Source organism: Melanotaenia boesemani, chromosome 17 (genome assembly GCF_017639745.1).
Source record: "Melanotaenia boesemani isolate fMelBoe1 chromosome 17, fMelBoe1.pri, whole genome shotgun sequence".
Taxonomy (NCBI): Eukaryota; Metazoa; Chordata; class Actinopteri; order Atheriniformes; family Melanotaeniidae; genus Melanotaenia; species Melanotaenia boesemani.
In genome coordinates, this window is record NC_055698.1 from 9,251,601 (window position 1) to 9,268,991 (window position 17,391).

General features: G+C 41.8%; 1 protein-coding gene across 1 annotated transcript in view; it reads left to right on the plus strand.

The window, feature by feature from the left end:
* Nucleotides 1-16,432, plus strand: part of trim71 (tripartite motif containing 71, E3 ubiquitin protein ligase) — a 34,077-nt gene extending 17,645 nt beyond the window's left edge. Inside the window, exons 3-7 of the mRNA XM_042012214.1 lie at nucleotides 2,386-2,520; nucleotides 10,299-10,541; nucleotides 10,619-11,116; nucleotides 11,488-11,628; nucleotides 11,800-16,432. Of these exons, the coding sequence (XP_041868148.1) occupies nucleotides 2,386-2,520; nucleotides 10,299-10,541; nucleotides 10,619-11,116; nucleotides 11,488-11,628; nucleotides 11,800-12,372 (1,590 nt within the window). The 3' untranslated portion in view covers nucleotides 12,373-16,432. The remainder of the gene's footprint in view (nucleotides 1-2,385; nucleotides 2,521-10,298; nucleotides 10,542-10,618; nucleotides 11,117-11,487; nucleotides 11,629-11,799) is intronic.
* Nucleotides 16,433-17,391: the final 959 nt, after the last annotated feature.

A 17,391-nucleotide genomic window follows, 5' to 3' on the forward strand; every position in this document is an offset into this window, starting at 1 on the left:
AGGTTTAGGTGACCTTTGATCTTTGCCGCAGATATCACAAAGGAAGCCTTATCCCACCTCCCCTCCGTGCCTGTGAGGTCCAGTTTACCCTGTGACCTTCCAGAAAACGCCAGAGGAAAAGCCTGATAAAACTCAGTAGGGGGAGGGTGACAAAGAGGAAAAATGTTCATTTGGGCTAAATTGTACGTTGTAAATACCAGGACCTTTTATATTCATACAGTGGCATTTTAGTGCTTTAGGTGGTAATAAAATCTGCACCCAACTGTCATTGTGTACACTCTGTTGATGTCATTATTTATTACTTACCTGTGAAGCAGCACCAAAACTATCTTTACATGAAAGCTGGTGTATTGTTTGCTATGTTTTAAATGATTCTGGTGTGTTTTATTTATTTACATAAGGCGCCAAATCTAAGCTTTTTACTTTTTTACATTAAATATTGGGACCATAGCAATTTGATGACAAATATTTAATTAAAACCTATTTCTATATTTTTTATTCTTATTCTACATCTATTTTTGGTTATCCTATTAACACACCATAGCCTGGTTACCACCGAGCCCAGTTCGGTATGTCATGGGCCGAACGCATTTTTTTGCGTTTCCACAGACAAAAACTGGGAAGGGTACCAGAACATCCGACCTGAACCTTCCCACTTTTTTGGGATCATTCTGTTGGGGTCCCAACCTTACCGATCTGACCCAAGAAAGCGTGGCACTTGACACACTACAATCCACTGTCTGGCCAAAAGAATAATCCTTTCCTCTGCGACTCGGCGCTAAGAACAAAGTGGGAACAGCTCCATGTTTAAATATAGTTACAGCAAGAAAGAATACAAACTGCTGGATGTCCACTATTGTCCTCCATTGCTTCTAGCTGTGTCCCAGTTCAGGGTCTACACACTTCGAAGTGCAGATTTGTTGGCTACATCCATCAGTGGTGCACCAAGCACTGTCCCCATTGCAAGGAGCCTCCGAATCCAGCCTACAAACCCACACTTCGTTTGGTCTGTAACGAAGGCTGCCGGTGATGCATCCTTTGTGGCCTCTTTTCTCCCAGAATTCATTGTGCACAAGACGGTGGTAAAGGAGCAACAAAGATATTTATTTATTTTAAACCACACTTTAAACGTGACAAAACCAAGTGCATTAAAACATGTTTATTAAATAGTGGCAATAAAATTCTGTAATATTTGATATTCATAGAATTTTAAAAATAACAGATCCTTATACGTTTTTTTTTTTTTTTTCCTTTTACATTATTACTCGGTCGGTGTGAACATTAACTCAACGTGTCCTATGATATGCAAACAGTAATTTCATAGGTTTAAGTGATTCAACATCGTACGTTGCTGCTTTGGGAAATTCTCATCGGCTAGGTAGGCTGTCCCATTTCATGAATGGTAAGTGGACTTCGAAGCGTGCAGACTACATAGAACAGTCCATAGACTACGTAGTCTGCACACTTTGAAGTGTGTAGACCCTGAAATGGGACACAGCTTCTGTGTCGCATTCTTCTTTGTTAAAATTCAACTAAAGCATTGTGCCACTATGACATCACGCTATTACGTAGTTTACAAAATCTGTCACTGTCCGGCCAGTACACCGCCTACTGGGTAAAGGTACAGTTGGCTGTGGAAATGCAACTGTTTGTTTACCAAACCAGACCGTCCTCTACTCACCTGGACCTGTTGGTGGAAACGGGGCTAATGGCAGCTTCAAATGCTCAAAACTTTTCAGTACTCATAGAAAATATTTTGGGCATTTGGTGCCTTTTCAAAGCGGTGAACAGAATCCACCAAAAACACTTTGTTCTGAATATTGTGACAGTTTTCCAGCCTCAGTCGTTGCATCTGGTCCACACTCCTTACCAGTGAACTGTAATGGGATTTATTAGTACTCGTGTCAGTTGTCGATATCGGCAAGTACTCAAATGTAAGTACTTGTACTCGACTTGTAAAAATGTGGGATCGGTGCATCCCAACCAACAACACTGGAGTGTTTCCAATGCAACATGTTTCTAAATCTGAGAAACCTCACTCTAAATAAGAGAAATTAAAAGTTCAAATCCAGCAGGAAGTTCATTTTTTCGTGAAGCGGCTTCCCTTTCCTGACCTGTGTTTCCTTTTCCCTGCATGACATAAGCCAGAAAATGGGACAAAGGAACGGACCAGAAACAATGAGCAGGTGTTCAGACATTGACTTGCCAGGAAGATGTTTCATTACGTTGTCCTTTCTTTTAGTGTTTCCTGATCTTCTGCTTCCTGTTTCTGAAGTTCATTTGAATCCCATTTGAGTTGTAGCATTTGCTGTCCATCTATTTACTGCTTGTATGCATTTTTCATCATAATAAGATCACCTCTACTTTTTTTTTTTGTCTACTCAGCTAAGCATGGAGAAGGTTCAGGCCATGGCAGAACAGGTGGAGATCAAGGCGAAGGTGGTGCAGACTGAAGTGAAGGCCCTTGTCCTGAGACATAAAAAGGCGCTGGAGGAGAGGGAGTGTGAACTTCTTTGGAAGGTGAGCTCCTATCTTCATATTAATCTGTATCCCGTCAGTTTCTACACCGGACCGTGCTGATTACAGGCCTGTTTCCTCTGAAGCTGTCAGCTTTCAGTCAGTTTGGTACGCCTGGTCAAATATGTTCAGGCAAAGCGCATTGACCTCTGTTTCCTGTGAATATTAATAAATATGAAAATATGTAGTCAGCTGTGTTCAATGTACATAAAAATTGCAATATCTGCTTTATTAAGAAAAATAACATTATATAAAATAATTAAATTAAATTAAATATAAATGAATTAAATTTAATTAAAATTTAATCAGCTGTGTTTCTAAGTTGCTAAGAATAGTTTTGCATTTCCAGATATTAGCACTTCTTGAACTTGAAGTTCATCCTTCATCTGAATGTACTGGATCCTTGGTTTAGAATATAAGGCTGCAGGCTAAAAACAGCCATGACGGATACAACATCCGCTGAATGCATGTCACATGACAACTTGTAGAGATTTTTTTGATAATTTTACAGAACGATGGTGACTGTTATGGACAGTGTTTCCACTACAGGATCAGTATTTCAATGGAGTGGCGACTTTAGCTGAAATTAAATTTACCCGCTCTTCTGTAGTACTGATGGTGTCTAGTGTTTTGAAGTTGCATCTTTGAGACTTATTCTTTGTTGCTGACAGTACCAGGTTGGACCTCATTTTACCCTCAGAACTGCCTTAATTCTTGGTGTCATAGATTCAACAAGTCATTGGAAACATTCCTCAGAGATTTTGCTCCATATTGACATGATAGCATCACAGAGTTGCTGCAGATTTATTGGCTACACGTCCCATTATGGGAATCTCCCGTTCCACCACATCCCAAAGATGCTGTGTTGGATTGAGATCCAGTGACTGTGGAGGTTGTTGGAGAACAGTAAACTCTATAGCTGTATTTCCATTATTCCTTGAATTGTCCATCCATCCAACCATTTTCTGCCGCTTATCCGGAGTCGGGTTGGGGGGGCAGCTGCCTAAGCAGGGAAACCCAGACTTCCCTCTCCCCGGCCACATTCACCAGCTCATCTGGAGGGATCCCAAGGCGTTCCCAAGCCAGCCGAGAGATGTAGTCCGCCCAGCGCGTCCTGGGTCTTCCCCGGGGCCTCTTTCCGGTGGGACGTGAGGAACACCTTGCACCTCACCAGGGAAGCGTCCATGAGGCATCCTAACCAGATGCCCGAGCCACCTCATCTGGCTCCTCTCAGTGTGGAGGAGCAGCGGCTCTACTCTGAGCCCCTCCCGGATCACCGAGCTCCTCACCCTATCTCTAAGGGAGAACCCGGCCGCTCTGCGGAGAAAACTCATTTCGGCCGCTTGTATGCGCAATCTCATTCTTTCGGTCACTACCCACAGCTCATGACCACAGGTGAGGTTAGGAACGTAGGTCAACCGGTAAATTGAGAGCTTTGCCTTTTGGCTCAGCTCTTTCTTCACCACGATAGACTGATGCAGAGTCCGCATCACTGCAGACCCTGCACCGATCTGCCTGTTGATCTCCCGCTCCATCCTTCCCTCACTCGTGAACAAGACCCCGAGATACGTGAACTCCTCCACTTGGGGCAGGAACTTATTGCAGACCCGGAGAGAGCACTCCACCCTTTTCCGGCTGAGAACCATGGTCTCGGACTTGCAAAACCTAAATATCGCAATAAAAACTGGCAATGGAAACGTCTACATTTTGAAAAACCTCTCAAATATCGCTAGTTTTTACGCTGAGGTGGTTTTTCAGACGTGTTGATATAGAAGTATACTGCAAAAATGTAATGAAACACTTCTTTCGCATTTACACTTCACCGGACATGACGTGGGCGGTCGTGTGACCAATTAATTTCAAATAAGGATGGCACAGTATGTATGGATGGAGGCGGACACCGAAATCTTTTTACAAATAATTAAAGGGAAAAATGTAACAGTCATCCTTGATGGCAAACAGCAAAATGTAAAGTTTTACAAGGAATTAGAAATCTCCATCCTCCTCAAAGTGGAGTCTCGCGGGACGACATGTTACCAGAATAAATGCGCCAAACAACATTCAATAGAAACAGCTGCAAATCGCATTTTTACTTTGCCGACGTTTTAGATATATCACTTTTATTTTGTAAAAAACTAATGAAACACAGCTACTGTGATGTTCAAAAGAAACAGTTGGAGATAGGGCTGGACGATTAATCGATAAAATCAATCAAATTTTCCTTTTATGATTTATTTTTATGAAAATCTGGATTTTTTTTCTCTCCTTGGGCTTCCATGCTTAGCAGCAGGCTCAGCTCCACACCAGCATGGTGTCTGTCTGAAAGCACTAACAGAAATACAGTGAAGTGAGTCGTCACTCAAGCCTGCAATTTAGCTGTTCATATAACTGCAGTGACAAAAGCTGCTCTCTTTGATATGCAGAAGACATCTTCAGCACACAGAAATTACCAACATCAGGGGAATATTTCCACAGTGGATCCAGTATGATCAGGATCCACATGGAAAGAGATCAAGGATGCCGTTGTGTTGTGTGTTGTGCTATGAAGCAGTTTATACGGTGGAAAAATATGACGTTATTTCCTTTTTTTTTTGTTATTCATTCATATAAGTAAATAAAAAAACACATTTTGCATGCAAAAGCTTTAAGTTTAATATTGTTTTTAAGAAAGAAAAAGAATAAAAAATGACCAGAAATTGGATTTGGTTTGAAAAGATTGAAGTGAGAGAAGTGGGCTGAAAAAAGATTTGGAAATAATGTGAGGCTTTTTTTTTTACTGATGTTTATTGACTTGAGGTACTGGAATTGTTCATCATTCATGCAGCTTCCAGTTTTGCCTGAGTTGCATTTATTACTGACCTTTTTTTATGCTTAAATAATTATATTGACTAACAAGTGCAATTTGAGAACAACTGAAGGAACATGGAATAATTGATAGGCCATATTGCATTGCTAAGTGCACTGAAAACACACACACACAATGGCGCTTTTAAACTCTTTGGAAGTTGGATGACTTTCAGTAATGTGGTATATTGTGGGTGGGGTAAATTTAATTTAATTTAATGCAAAGGTATTTTAGTTAGTTTAAATGTGATTTTTGAGTTCCCAATCAGAATCTCTGTCTTGTGCTCAGAAAATTGACTCGTAACTAAAATGAACAAGTTCTATGCACTTACTTCATGAGGAGGCAAAACAAGGACGTGAGCTTTTAGCAGAGCATATAGACCCCTTTTTGCAGTACTGGTTAATCAAAATGCCCAAAATGATAATGGTCTGCATTTCAAGAAAATCCTTACAAGTTAATGTTATCTAGAGAAAGAGATGTCTTGACAAGATGGCACTCACAAACGCTAAATCTTTTATACAGAGGAGTAACGTCAGCCAAGTCAAAAACACCCACAAGAAGAAGATGGAGGCTTGAACTGAGGCTTGAAAAGCCTGAAACCTGTCTCTGGCTACCTGTAGTCTCTGGTGGACCAAAACTGGACAAATTATCTGATCTAAATCAGCTGTAGTTACTCCCTCAATTCACCTCCAACTCTGATATCCCTGCTGCTGTCCCTATCATTGGCTTCCAGCACTCCATTCCCTGTTCGTTGTCTTCAAACATAACTCTGTACACCGTCGTGCAGTTGTCAGCCTCACCAGCAAAGAACAGCTCCTGGACCTCAAATCAGCCAACACACCTGCAGAAACCATCTGCTGGTCAATGAGCATGATCGTAGTGGACTCTTACAAGTTTTTGGGCGTTGATCTTTTCACACCATTTTACTCTAAGAAAAATATACAAACTGGTCTTGCTTTTGATTACATTAGGAAAGAATTAAGTCCACATGCAGTGTAGGGTTTTATTAGCTTCCAGTCAAAGAGAAGGTGAAATACCTTTATTTGTTCCTCAGTGGGGAAATTACATTTCAGCAGTGGGAATTCAAGTGAAGCCACAACCCATTCATCTTTCTTGAGTATGACTCCATAGCCCTACTTCTCCAACAGATCGTGTTCGTGCTGCAGAAACTACTGAGCATGATGGGGCTTTTACAGTAAATTCCTCTGCTGCCACTGTCAGCAACAAGTGGATGTTTGTTTACATCCCACAAGTTAATGTGCATGCTCCAAGTTTTTGGTGTATTTCTGTGGCATAAGCAATATAACGTTTTCAGTGGTTTTGTTGGGACACAAACATTTAATGAAAAGATTACAACTTTACTGAAAACTTTTTAAAACAAAATCAGTTTTTTGCATCTGTGTGGATGTGACCTAAATTGAGCTGAGATATACCATCTACCTCTTTTGCTCTTGGTTTATCCCTGTTTTTCTGAAATACTGCAGATTTCTCTGTTGAGGGACAAATAAACGTGTTACACCGAGCTCCCATTTACCTTTGTCCTTTCTTTAATTCCATTTACACCTCTATAAAACTAACCATCCTTGAGAAGACTCCCTGGTTATGCACATGTTGTTTTCCTTTGCTTGTTTGCACTGACCAAATGTGTGCTTTTAAATGGCATGCTGGTATTGGGGATTAAGAGGTACAGACAATAGCATTGTTGTCTAGTGTAATATTTCACAATGCCAGTGTTTTTCAATCAGAGAAACATTGATTTGGTTCTTTACCTACGTCTGAACTTCTAAATTCGCATAACATGGTGGCATAAGAAACACAACTTGAACAGATTGTGGAAAAGCTGCTGAAGTTAACTAAAGTTGCATTTCAGTCTTTTTTCACCCCCTCAAAATGCATTTTATGTGACCAGACAGATTCAGTTTAACTAATATTTGTTTTAATGTCTCTGAGTTCTGCTTGAGGCTTGTTGACTGTTGCCAAAAGCCTCTGGTCAAGGTTCAAACTGCTGAGTGAATCTTTGACCACTCCTCTTGGCAGATTTGGTTCAAATCACGTTTTCTGGCACAGTTAATGTATTTTTAACAAGGCTGTGTTCAGGACAATTTGGGGAATCCTAATGTTAAACCTGCCTCATATATAACACAGCTAGCTTTTATGTGTTGAAGGTCATTATCATATTGGGATACTTTTTCCTTGATGGATTTTTTAGTATTCTACTCTTCAAAGAAATAACTGAAAAGCCAGTTTACGATTTGGCCATGAAGTTAATGGATTCATTGCCTGTGTTGAATGTTAAAGTCCTCAGCTCAGGTGTTGTAAGTTGAGCTTAAACAACTTCTGGGTCATGCAAGATCCTGAAAATGACTCTGCTAGTGTTTCTTGTTGCCAGTGTGACAAACATCTGCGGAGTCATGACTGCGACATGACGGGGCAGCAGTGGCTATAATAAGAGTTGGAGGTTTAGTGTGTCACCCTTGCCAGTGTGAGTCTGGGTGTGTCCTGGGTGTCTGTGATTCAGCAGAGCATGCATTGTGCTGGCATAGGAAGTTGTAACTTTTAAGCAGCGCTTGCGATGCCGAACATCAAGGGTTTCCTCTTGCTCCTGTTCGGCCTGTGATCTGTAATTGTCTGTAATACACACCAACTCTGCCCAGCTCGCATCTTTGTCTTCACTAACCACAAAGTGTAACTCCAGTCTCACAGATGCAAATTGCAGTTTCAGATCCTTCTCTTTCAGACTCTTTGTGTCTTTTAGGATACCATGGCTTACCATGGAGGCAGACAGACTATTGAGTTGAACTCTTTTTGTTAGTTGATGGTAGGTGAGAGCCCAGTCCCTGTGCCTTAGGTTGTTTCACCCCCTTTAAGACTTTATACTCTTAGACTTTAGTGTGATTTGATCTGGCTTGGGTAAGTGATGCCTTTTTTGGCTTTTGGTCTTCTTTTTTTAAACAGATTAGCTGAGTTTAACTGAGATGTTCACCCTTGTGATTTTCACTCACTCCTTAAGGTGGATTTATGCTCGTGTAGCGTTTGCATATGCTCAGCCATGGTGTAGCTGACGCTAGTGAGTTTGCTCTCGCACTTGAGTGTAGGAGGTGCTCGTTGTTTTGGTAATGTGTTGCAATTTCTCCTCCTAATCTGAAGGTGGCAGCAGGGGTGGTATCGGCCGGTAAACTCACCAGGTGGGGGTTCTTTTGATGGTTCACTTCAGTTCGGTGGGTATTTTTTGTTTTAAAACAACAATGGCATCCAGTATGGTTCAGTGTCTTTATTAGCTTGTGGTAGAAAACAAAGAAATAACTCGATCAGCCTCTCATCAATTTCCACTGGTTATTGTTTTTAAAAACGGCGGTTACCACACAAATTCAGCAAGAAGATCCAGATATCCGGCAGCACATGATCCCAAATTAACCAATCACAAGGGAGTACCTCCGCATAACCGTCTGCGTAGCGGGGTGCACGTTAGGTCTGGAAGAGGTGCACGTCAAGCCTCTGCAGAGCTGCGCCGAGCCTATGCCGGTGACGCAGATGCTGCTCGACCATAAATCCGCCTTTAGGCGTGAGTGGTTGCTTGTCTCTCTATGTTGGTCTTTTTTTAATGTCTTTTTGTTCTAATTCATTTTTTGTTCATGTAACTCTAGGTATACTTCTGTGACGTTCAATTCATAGATAAATTAATGGATTAAAATAATTTTAAACAGTGCCAATGCATTATATAAACACTACATTACAAAATAACGGGGCGGTGAGGTGGTGGTTAGCATGGTTAGTTGCTGGTTTGAGCCTCGGCTTGGGGGACGTTCAAACAGTGACCTGAATTTAACTAAGCGTTATAAATAAATGAATGAATGCTTTACTAAACAAAAGTATCCATTCTGGATTTCCTTTATATTGTTCTTAAAAGAAAATCATATTAAATAATCAATATCAGAGCTAACTTTTGTAATGTAATTTAATTGAGGTGGTGTTTTTTTGGGTATAAATTTAATTTTAAATCAGCCTTGTTTTATTGGCGAGTGTTTCTTGTAACAAAACTGCAACTCTCCTTTTCTTTACTTAACCTACATTCAGTGGGAATGGGTTTAACATAAACACACAGTCACAGTTGGTATGCAGGCTGCTATTTGCATGTCAAAGGCTATTGTTTTCCTTCTCTGAGGCTTGGCATCGTGCACACATTGCTGCCATCCAGAGGACAGAGATTCTGGGACTGGACCGTGGTTCTCTGGGATTTGATGCCCTTTACTTGTAAACATCTAATGCAAGGCTACTTAATTCGGTCCTACGAGGGGGCATTCCAGCAGGTTTTCCATGTATCCCTGTTCCAACACACCGGAGTCAAATTAATGAGCTGTTGTGCTGAACTTGATGGGTTGTTAGATCCACTTAACTTGATTAAGGTGTGTTGAAGCAGGAATACATTGAAAACCTGCTGGATTGTGGCCCTCGTAGGACCAAACGTATAGTAGAAAACAAATTTGCAATTTTTTCTAAAAGTGCAGTGATGACACCGTGGAATGGAAAGAAGCTGTTCCTAAAATGTCCTAGTGAAAGCAAAGTCTCTGTACCTACAGGTGGAGAAACTCCACCAGAGTCTGACCAAATTAGACAGCACCATTGCTGCTGTGAGCCAAGTACTGGATGAGGGCCACCACCTTGATGTGCTGTTAGCCAGGGAACGTATGCTGACCCAGATCCATGAACTTGTGGCCCTCGTAGGACCAAACGTATAGTAGAAAACAAATTTGCAATTTTTTCTAAAAGTGCAGTGATGACACCGTGGAATGGAAAGAAGCTGTTCCTAAAATGTCCTAAAATACAACTTTTATCTGCCATAAGTTGAATTTGTAGTAGTTACGCAAAATTCTTTTTTATAGGACAAAACATATGTATGTTTTCCCCCCTTTCAGTCAAATTCTCACTCTTTTTCCAGGTGGAGAAGATCCGTCAGGTGAAAGCAAAGTCTCTGTACCTACAGGTGGAGAAACTCCACCAGAGTCTGACCAAATTAGACAGCACCATTGCTGCTGTGAGCCAAGTACTGGATGAGGGCCACCACCTTGATGTGCTGTTAGCCAGGGAACGTATGCTGACCCAGATCCATGAACTGAAGGCCCTCAGAGGTCTGCTGCAGCCACAAGAGGACGACCGCTTCATGTTCACTCCTCCAGACCAGGTGGGCATTGCTATGGTGTAGACTGGTTATATATTGGTGGTGTTAAACTAAACTTTGACTCGTACTTGTTCAAACAGGCTTTGTACATAGCCATCCAGTCCATGGGCTTGATCAGCAGTGGAGCATTTGCCCCGGTCACCAAAGCTCACGGTGAGGGTCTGAAAACTGCGCTTCGTGGCAAACCCGCCTCCTTCACCGTAATTGGATACAATCACGATGGCGAACCTCGTCTTTCTGGCGGAGATACGGTGTCTGCAATGGTCATGTCGATCGCTGATGGTAACCTGTCTGCAGTGGAGGTGACAGACCACCAGACTGGCTCCTACAGCGTCAGCTACCTCCCCAAAACTGAGGGGGAACACCTGGTGTCTGTGTTGGTCTCTAACCAGCACATCCAGGGCAGTCCCTTCAAGGTGATGGTGAAGTCGGGCCGGAGCTACGGGAACCTCGGCTCCCAAGTGTCGTCCTTTGGATGTGAGGGTGAGGGAGATGGGCAGCTGTGTCGTCCCTGGGGCATCAGCGTTGACAAAGAGGGATACGTGGTGGTGGCTGATCGCAGCAACAACCGCATACAGGTAGGGATCAACCTTCAGTCTTCGTCTTCCTACGGTCTGAAGCAGCAGAGCCAAAATATTTGTACTATTCTCAGATAAATGCAGATTTTTTTTATCTAATTAATTGACATAACCTTTCTACTCATACACTGTACACACCAAGTTGTTTTATTACTAAAAGGTTTTCTATTATAAAATCAAGATGAAGGACAAAATTTGAATTTAATGGAACAATCCGTAAAAATATTAGGTCTGGTTATTTGAAGCCCAACTACATGTATAGTAAATCAAACATTTATCAGAAAGATTAAATTGAGAGCTGTACAGGTTACAATGCTGGGCCATGTTAAAGGCTCCAGTGTCAAGTGTTGAAAGCCAGTTTCTCTCCTCAGATATTCAAGCCTTGTGGTACCTTTCACCATAAATTTGGCTCTCTGGGTTCTCGGCCTGGTCAGTTTGATCGTCCAGCAGGGGTTGCATGTGACAGTCAGAGACGAATCGTTGTGGCTGATAAGGACAATCACCGTGTGCAGGTATGAAGACATGATCAACACAGCACTGCTGTACATTTATGTGACTTAAACATCCAAAAGCCATAAGAACATTGTTGAGAAAAGTTAGCATTGGTTAGCTCCTCGTGCTTACTCTTCCTCTTCTCTACATGTAAACATGATGGGCTTATAGACATTTGCTTTGTCTGACAGGTGTTTACTTTTGAGGGCCAGTTCCTGCTGAAGTTTGGAGAAAAGGGTACCAAGAATGGGCAGTTCAACTATCCCTGGGATGTGGCTGTCAACTCTGAGGGCAAGATCCTGGTCTCAGACACCAGGAACCACCGCGTGCAGCTCTTCGCCCCAGACGGCTCTTTCCTCAACAAGTACGGCTTTGAAGGGGCCCTATGGAAACACTTTGACTCCCCCAGAGGAGTAGCCTTTAACCACGAAAACCACCTGGTGGTGACCGACTTCAACAACCATCGGCTCCTGGTCATCAGGCCGGACTGTCAGTCAGCTCGCTTCCTGGGCTCTGAGGGCACGGGGAACGGGCAGTTTCTGCGGCCTCAGGGCGTCGCTGTGGACCAAGAGAACCGCATCATCGTGGCCGACTCCCGCAACCACAGAATCCAAGTATTCGAGTCCAATGGAAACTTCTTATGCAAATTCGGCACACAGGGGAGCGGCTTTGGACAGATGGACCGCCCATCTGGAGTGGCTGTGACGCCGGACGGAGTCATTGTGGTCGTTGACTTTGGAAATAACCGCATCCTCAAGTTCTGAAAAGAAAAACTATTTTTGCATTCTCTCCCTCCATTTACCCGTTTTTGCTTTTTTTTTTTTTTTTTTCTTCTTCGGTGAAGGAAATGGAGGCGAGAGAATGAATCAACAGGAAGGAGGCGAGTTCATAGAGGACTGAGAGCCTGTTGGAATGAAGGGAAATTAAAACTGTAGATAATTTCCTTCAAGTTCAGATATACAACAACAACGGGGACCTCTACAAATCGATAATCAGTATAAAAACGAGCCATATTTCTTTTCTTGACTCGCTGGCTCTCAGTCCTCTTGTCAGCTCTCCTCTGGTCTACATCTCAGGGAATTTCTCACTTCTTGAAATCTTGTACCCTCTGCTCAATACCTACCTCATTTTAGCTCTTTATGAATGTACTCATAGTCACTGAGCAGAGGTTTTAGTCCGTGAAGTTTTACAAAGAAGAAAGTCTACCTCTATACTTTGTTATTTAAAGAGAGACAAAAAAGAATAGACTCTTCGGGTTGATATTTGCACAGGATTAATGGAATTTGTTCTGTGCATTTTGAAATATGCGTTAAGGTGAACCTCCTGAATGTTGTTGCTGAGACAATACTCAGACCGCTGTAGAGGCTGCATGATTCCTTCTCATTAGAAGACTTCGCTGAGAGAGAAAACTAGGGTTCAGTAGTGTTCGTTTCCTGTTTTAGGCTAGTTAGTTTTTTTTTTTGTTGTTGTTTTTTGCTTTTGTAGATTGAACCCTCTCTCTGTGTAGATCTGTGGAGTTTCCAATGTCATGATAGCCGAGGAAGACTGTGTGACGAGATGCCAAACTTGATAGAATCAAAATTAGCTCAGGTCATCATAGGACTGATTGAAATTATCAGTACTTTTCAGGCTCTCTTTCTAGCTTCACTGGCTAATGCTGATTTGATGAATTTATTGATGATTATAAATATAAAGTTTAGGAAATCAGCTCTAAAATGATCCCTGAAATGATCCCCCAACGATATCATTATTCAAATTATCTGATTGTTCTCCCAACTCCCCCAAAACATATTTCTTAAGACTAGACGATGGTTTTGGTAAATGTAAAGCCCAAACTGTGTAGTCAGTTATGTAAACAAAAGTTATATGCAAGAAGAGCAGCATCTTCTCAAATGGGAGGACATGCGAATGATTTCAGAGTTAAATCGTAGAGATTTAATCATATAATACCTTTTAGACGAGGCATGCTGTGTGACAAAAGCCTTAGACTTAGACGCCTAATTTGGCCGTCCAGAGGACATTAATGACATCCAATTATAAGGCCTAAAATAACAATCTCTTGGATTTAGTTGTGGTTAAAAGCCACGCCCTTTGGCTCCTGGGGCCCAGGATTTAGTCCAATCCAATGAGAGGGCACTGTAACAAAGCCCTACCCTATTTATTTATGCTTGGAGTTAAGAAGATGCCTCCAGATTGAGCGTTAGTAGACCGATTCCTCTAAAGATGGAAGTCTGCAGACCAATTACTAGAGTCAACCAAAGTTAGAATTTCTGCACAACGGCCAACTTTATATTTGGCAATTAAATAAATTTAAAACCCCTCTTTCACATTCTATATTTATTTTTTTTAAACGACTGTTGTCGGACAAGCCTTAAGTTTCGAATACTGGTGGAGTTGAGTTCATCGCATGTCTGCGTTAGGCTCTGAAGAACGGAGATCTCGGGTCTTAGAACCGAGGCCCACGGCTGTGTGATTGAATGTTGAGGTGTTTGTTTAGCGAAGATACCGCACCAAAGAGAGACTATTTCTTCCTCCTTGCATTCATTACCTCAGCTCAACGACGTCATACGGTTTTCAATACCAGACTGCCCGTTAGGACTGAGAGTAGCGTCTCAGATTAGCCTTGCTCGAATGCGAAACTGACTACCATCCAAAAGATAGATTCTAGTTCTCTCTAGTCAACCATCGAATCTCCTCACCTCCTCAAATCAATGTCCTTCTGAAGCACTAGACAATTAATCTGGCTCTGTTAGCCAACTTCCTCAGCTGGCAGAGAATTTATGAAACAAAAGTCAGCCTGGCTCTCACCTCTGAGGTGACGGCTGTCTAAGACATGATCAGGATTTACGTCCTCATTTCTCAGATATCCTTAAACTCAACCTCCTTTCTTGTTTACCTCAACTTCTCAATACCTCAACAATGTTCCTCATTGCTGCTGCACATTTAAACAGTCAAATACCTCAACTTGTTCATTCTGAATACCTCAGTTTTACTCTTATTTAAGTATACCTCCTGGATGTTTTTACCTCACAAATGTATACCTCTTCTTCTGTCACACTACAGTACATGTCCCACACCTCTAGGACCAAAGATCACGGGCACAGTTTTGAGCATTTGTATGACGAATATTACCGCTCACTGTTTGCAGCTTTTTTACTCTGCTAAATCTACTGTAAACTGCTGTTAATTATGCCTTTTATGACCAAGAAACCTAATATTTCAGACAAAAACATGGTGCCAAACTGATCTGTGAGTTCTGTGCCAAACAGGGTTGGCATTTGGACCACGCTGTTGTAGACGAAGTGTCACTGGACCATTATATCATAGATACAAATGTATAGATCAGAGCAGCTTGAGGATAAATCCTTTCCTCTGATTGGATGCACTTAAGAGGGCTGGCCCCCCATTTATCCTTACCTCATGATGATTATGATAATGACATAACAGATTCCACTTGTACTTTGTTACTGTGCGCCAGTGTTGAGGGCTTAGAGGAAGTGGCGTCTTTTTTCTTTTTTTTTTTGTTTAAGAGTTGACAACTTCACATGTCGCCTTTTGAAATGCACATGAATTACCTCTAATTTCAGCACAATTTGACCAATTTCAGTGTGTATTTCAGGATGCTCGATGTTGGTTGCTGAGGACGTTAAAGAGGAGTCTGAACTCACCCGCTCTGACTGGTATTAACACATCAGAGGCCTGCGCCTAATGTGCGACAGCAGGCTGGTTTGTTATTTAAACAGAGCAGTTAGCATGTTGATGACGAGCCAGTTGAGTCCACAGAGCCCGCTGCTTTGAACGCAACACCTAGTTTCAACCAATAAGATTTTTTTTCTCTGCTTTCAGTATTACTCTGAGATGGTCACTCATGTTGCATCAGGATTTTTTTTTATTTTTTTTTAATTGAGATTGCAGAATTCTATCTTTAAGATCCTTTGGTCTTCACTCTTAAAGAGGAAAAATGTATTTTAAACCTTTATTTGTGTTTCATTTTGTTGCATGCTTTAAAAGTCCTTGTATTATACTGATGTCTCCCAGATAGGTGTTGAAAAACTCAGATGGGGTGGGTAGCTGATTGTTGGGATGTTTTTTTTTTTCTTCCTTTTCCAAAATGTATACCCAAAGATGTGTATGTGTGTGTTAGGATTGCATTGGATGGAATTAACCTTTTTGACTTTTGCGATTGTATTTCCTGTTCCCAAGAGGCTCTGCAGAGCACAACCTGCTCGGCCAGCGATGATTCGATTCCTTCGAGTTGACAGTGACAGAGTTTTGGTGCGACGATTACATCATATTTTTCCTCTTATCTCCCTTTAATATCTAGAATATGTGTTGGCATGTGAACACACTGCCTTTTCACACAGATGCCCTGTAATTTAAGGTGCTTGTAAAAGTTTCAAGCATAAATCCACAAAGCGGCCATTTTGAGTTAAAACCTTGTTACGGCAACTGTGGGCGTCATGTGAGAAGCATATAGGGTCCTCCAGCACAAACCAGCAATCATCTCCCCTCCTGAAATCCAGGAAGTGAGGTGATGGCTGATGTGTTCAGTAGACTGCACTCCGGCTCAATTCCCCCTCCTCTTTTTTTCTTCTTTTATTGGGCCCCTGTGGTTTATGTCCACCATTTTATTTCTGGCCTCAAGACTTTAAGGGAGATAAGAAACGCAAAGCTGCCCCAGGTCTCATGTGCAAGGTCATAGACCTCCTTTTAATGATTGTATACTCTAAAGACAGAATGGAAAGAAAGGTTTCAAAATTTAGAAAAAGAAAAAAAAAAAAAACCTAAATAAAAAAAACTAAATAAAAAAAAACAAAACAAAAACTCAGGTAGTTCCCAGCAGCTCTGTGCTGCTGGTCTCGATGAAATGTGTCCCGTAGTGAAAATGTAGTGACTTCCCTCTTATGAACTTGCAGTACTAGTCTTGATTCTTTTGTGTCCATTTTTCATATTATAAAACGAATATTTCTCAATCTGAAAAAAATAATGCTTTTGATTGGTTTCCCTTGGTTCATCTATTTTTTCCCCTTTTTTATTTTGCCAAGTTTTTTGTTTCCTTATACAAAAAGTACAAATGCTTCACACCTCTCGATGCTCATTGGCCCTTTTAGAATGTATTTTGTGAAGAAAAGGGATAAATGGGATCTTGTTGATGCTCGCTTGCCACTCCAGCTGCTGGGAGCGTCATAGGACGGAGAGCAGGCTGCTCAGAATCTCTAAATGTGGGATTCAGAATATTTCCAACATGCAGAGTCGTGTTTGTAAACTGGCTCCAATATCAAACCAGATATCAGCCCAGACAAGGAGGCATTTGCCCTCCCCTTGGGGGGCAGCTTCCTCCTGCTGCGTCCTGTTCTCCCAGCAGCCATCTGAGCGCGAGGCAAGCGCTGTGTTTGTGCGCTGCGTCTGTTAACTAAGCAGAAAATCCACTGAATGTATCCTCCTCTCAGTCCAAGAGGCAGGGTGAGCCAGCGTGGCCAGCTGAGTTTAGATGGGTGCTGCTGGTGCTTTCATTATCCTAGCTGCTCTGTGTGCGTGTGTGTTTATCAGTTAAAACCTTGTTTGTGTGTGTGCATGCGTGTGCATTTGCACAGCATGCCTTCCCGCCCTTTTAACACACTTGCACACATAGTGCTGAATGGAAGCACAGATGACAGGTCTTCAGTCTAAATAAGGCGCAGGAGACTATAATATTTTGGCCACCTGCTGCTCTCTCTGTACTCTGTGGACTTTAAACATTTCCTATGCAGTTCTTTTGGTTGTTTTTTTGTTTATGCTTTAAT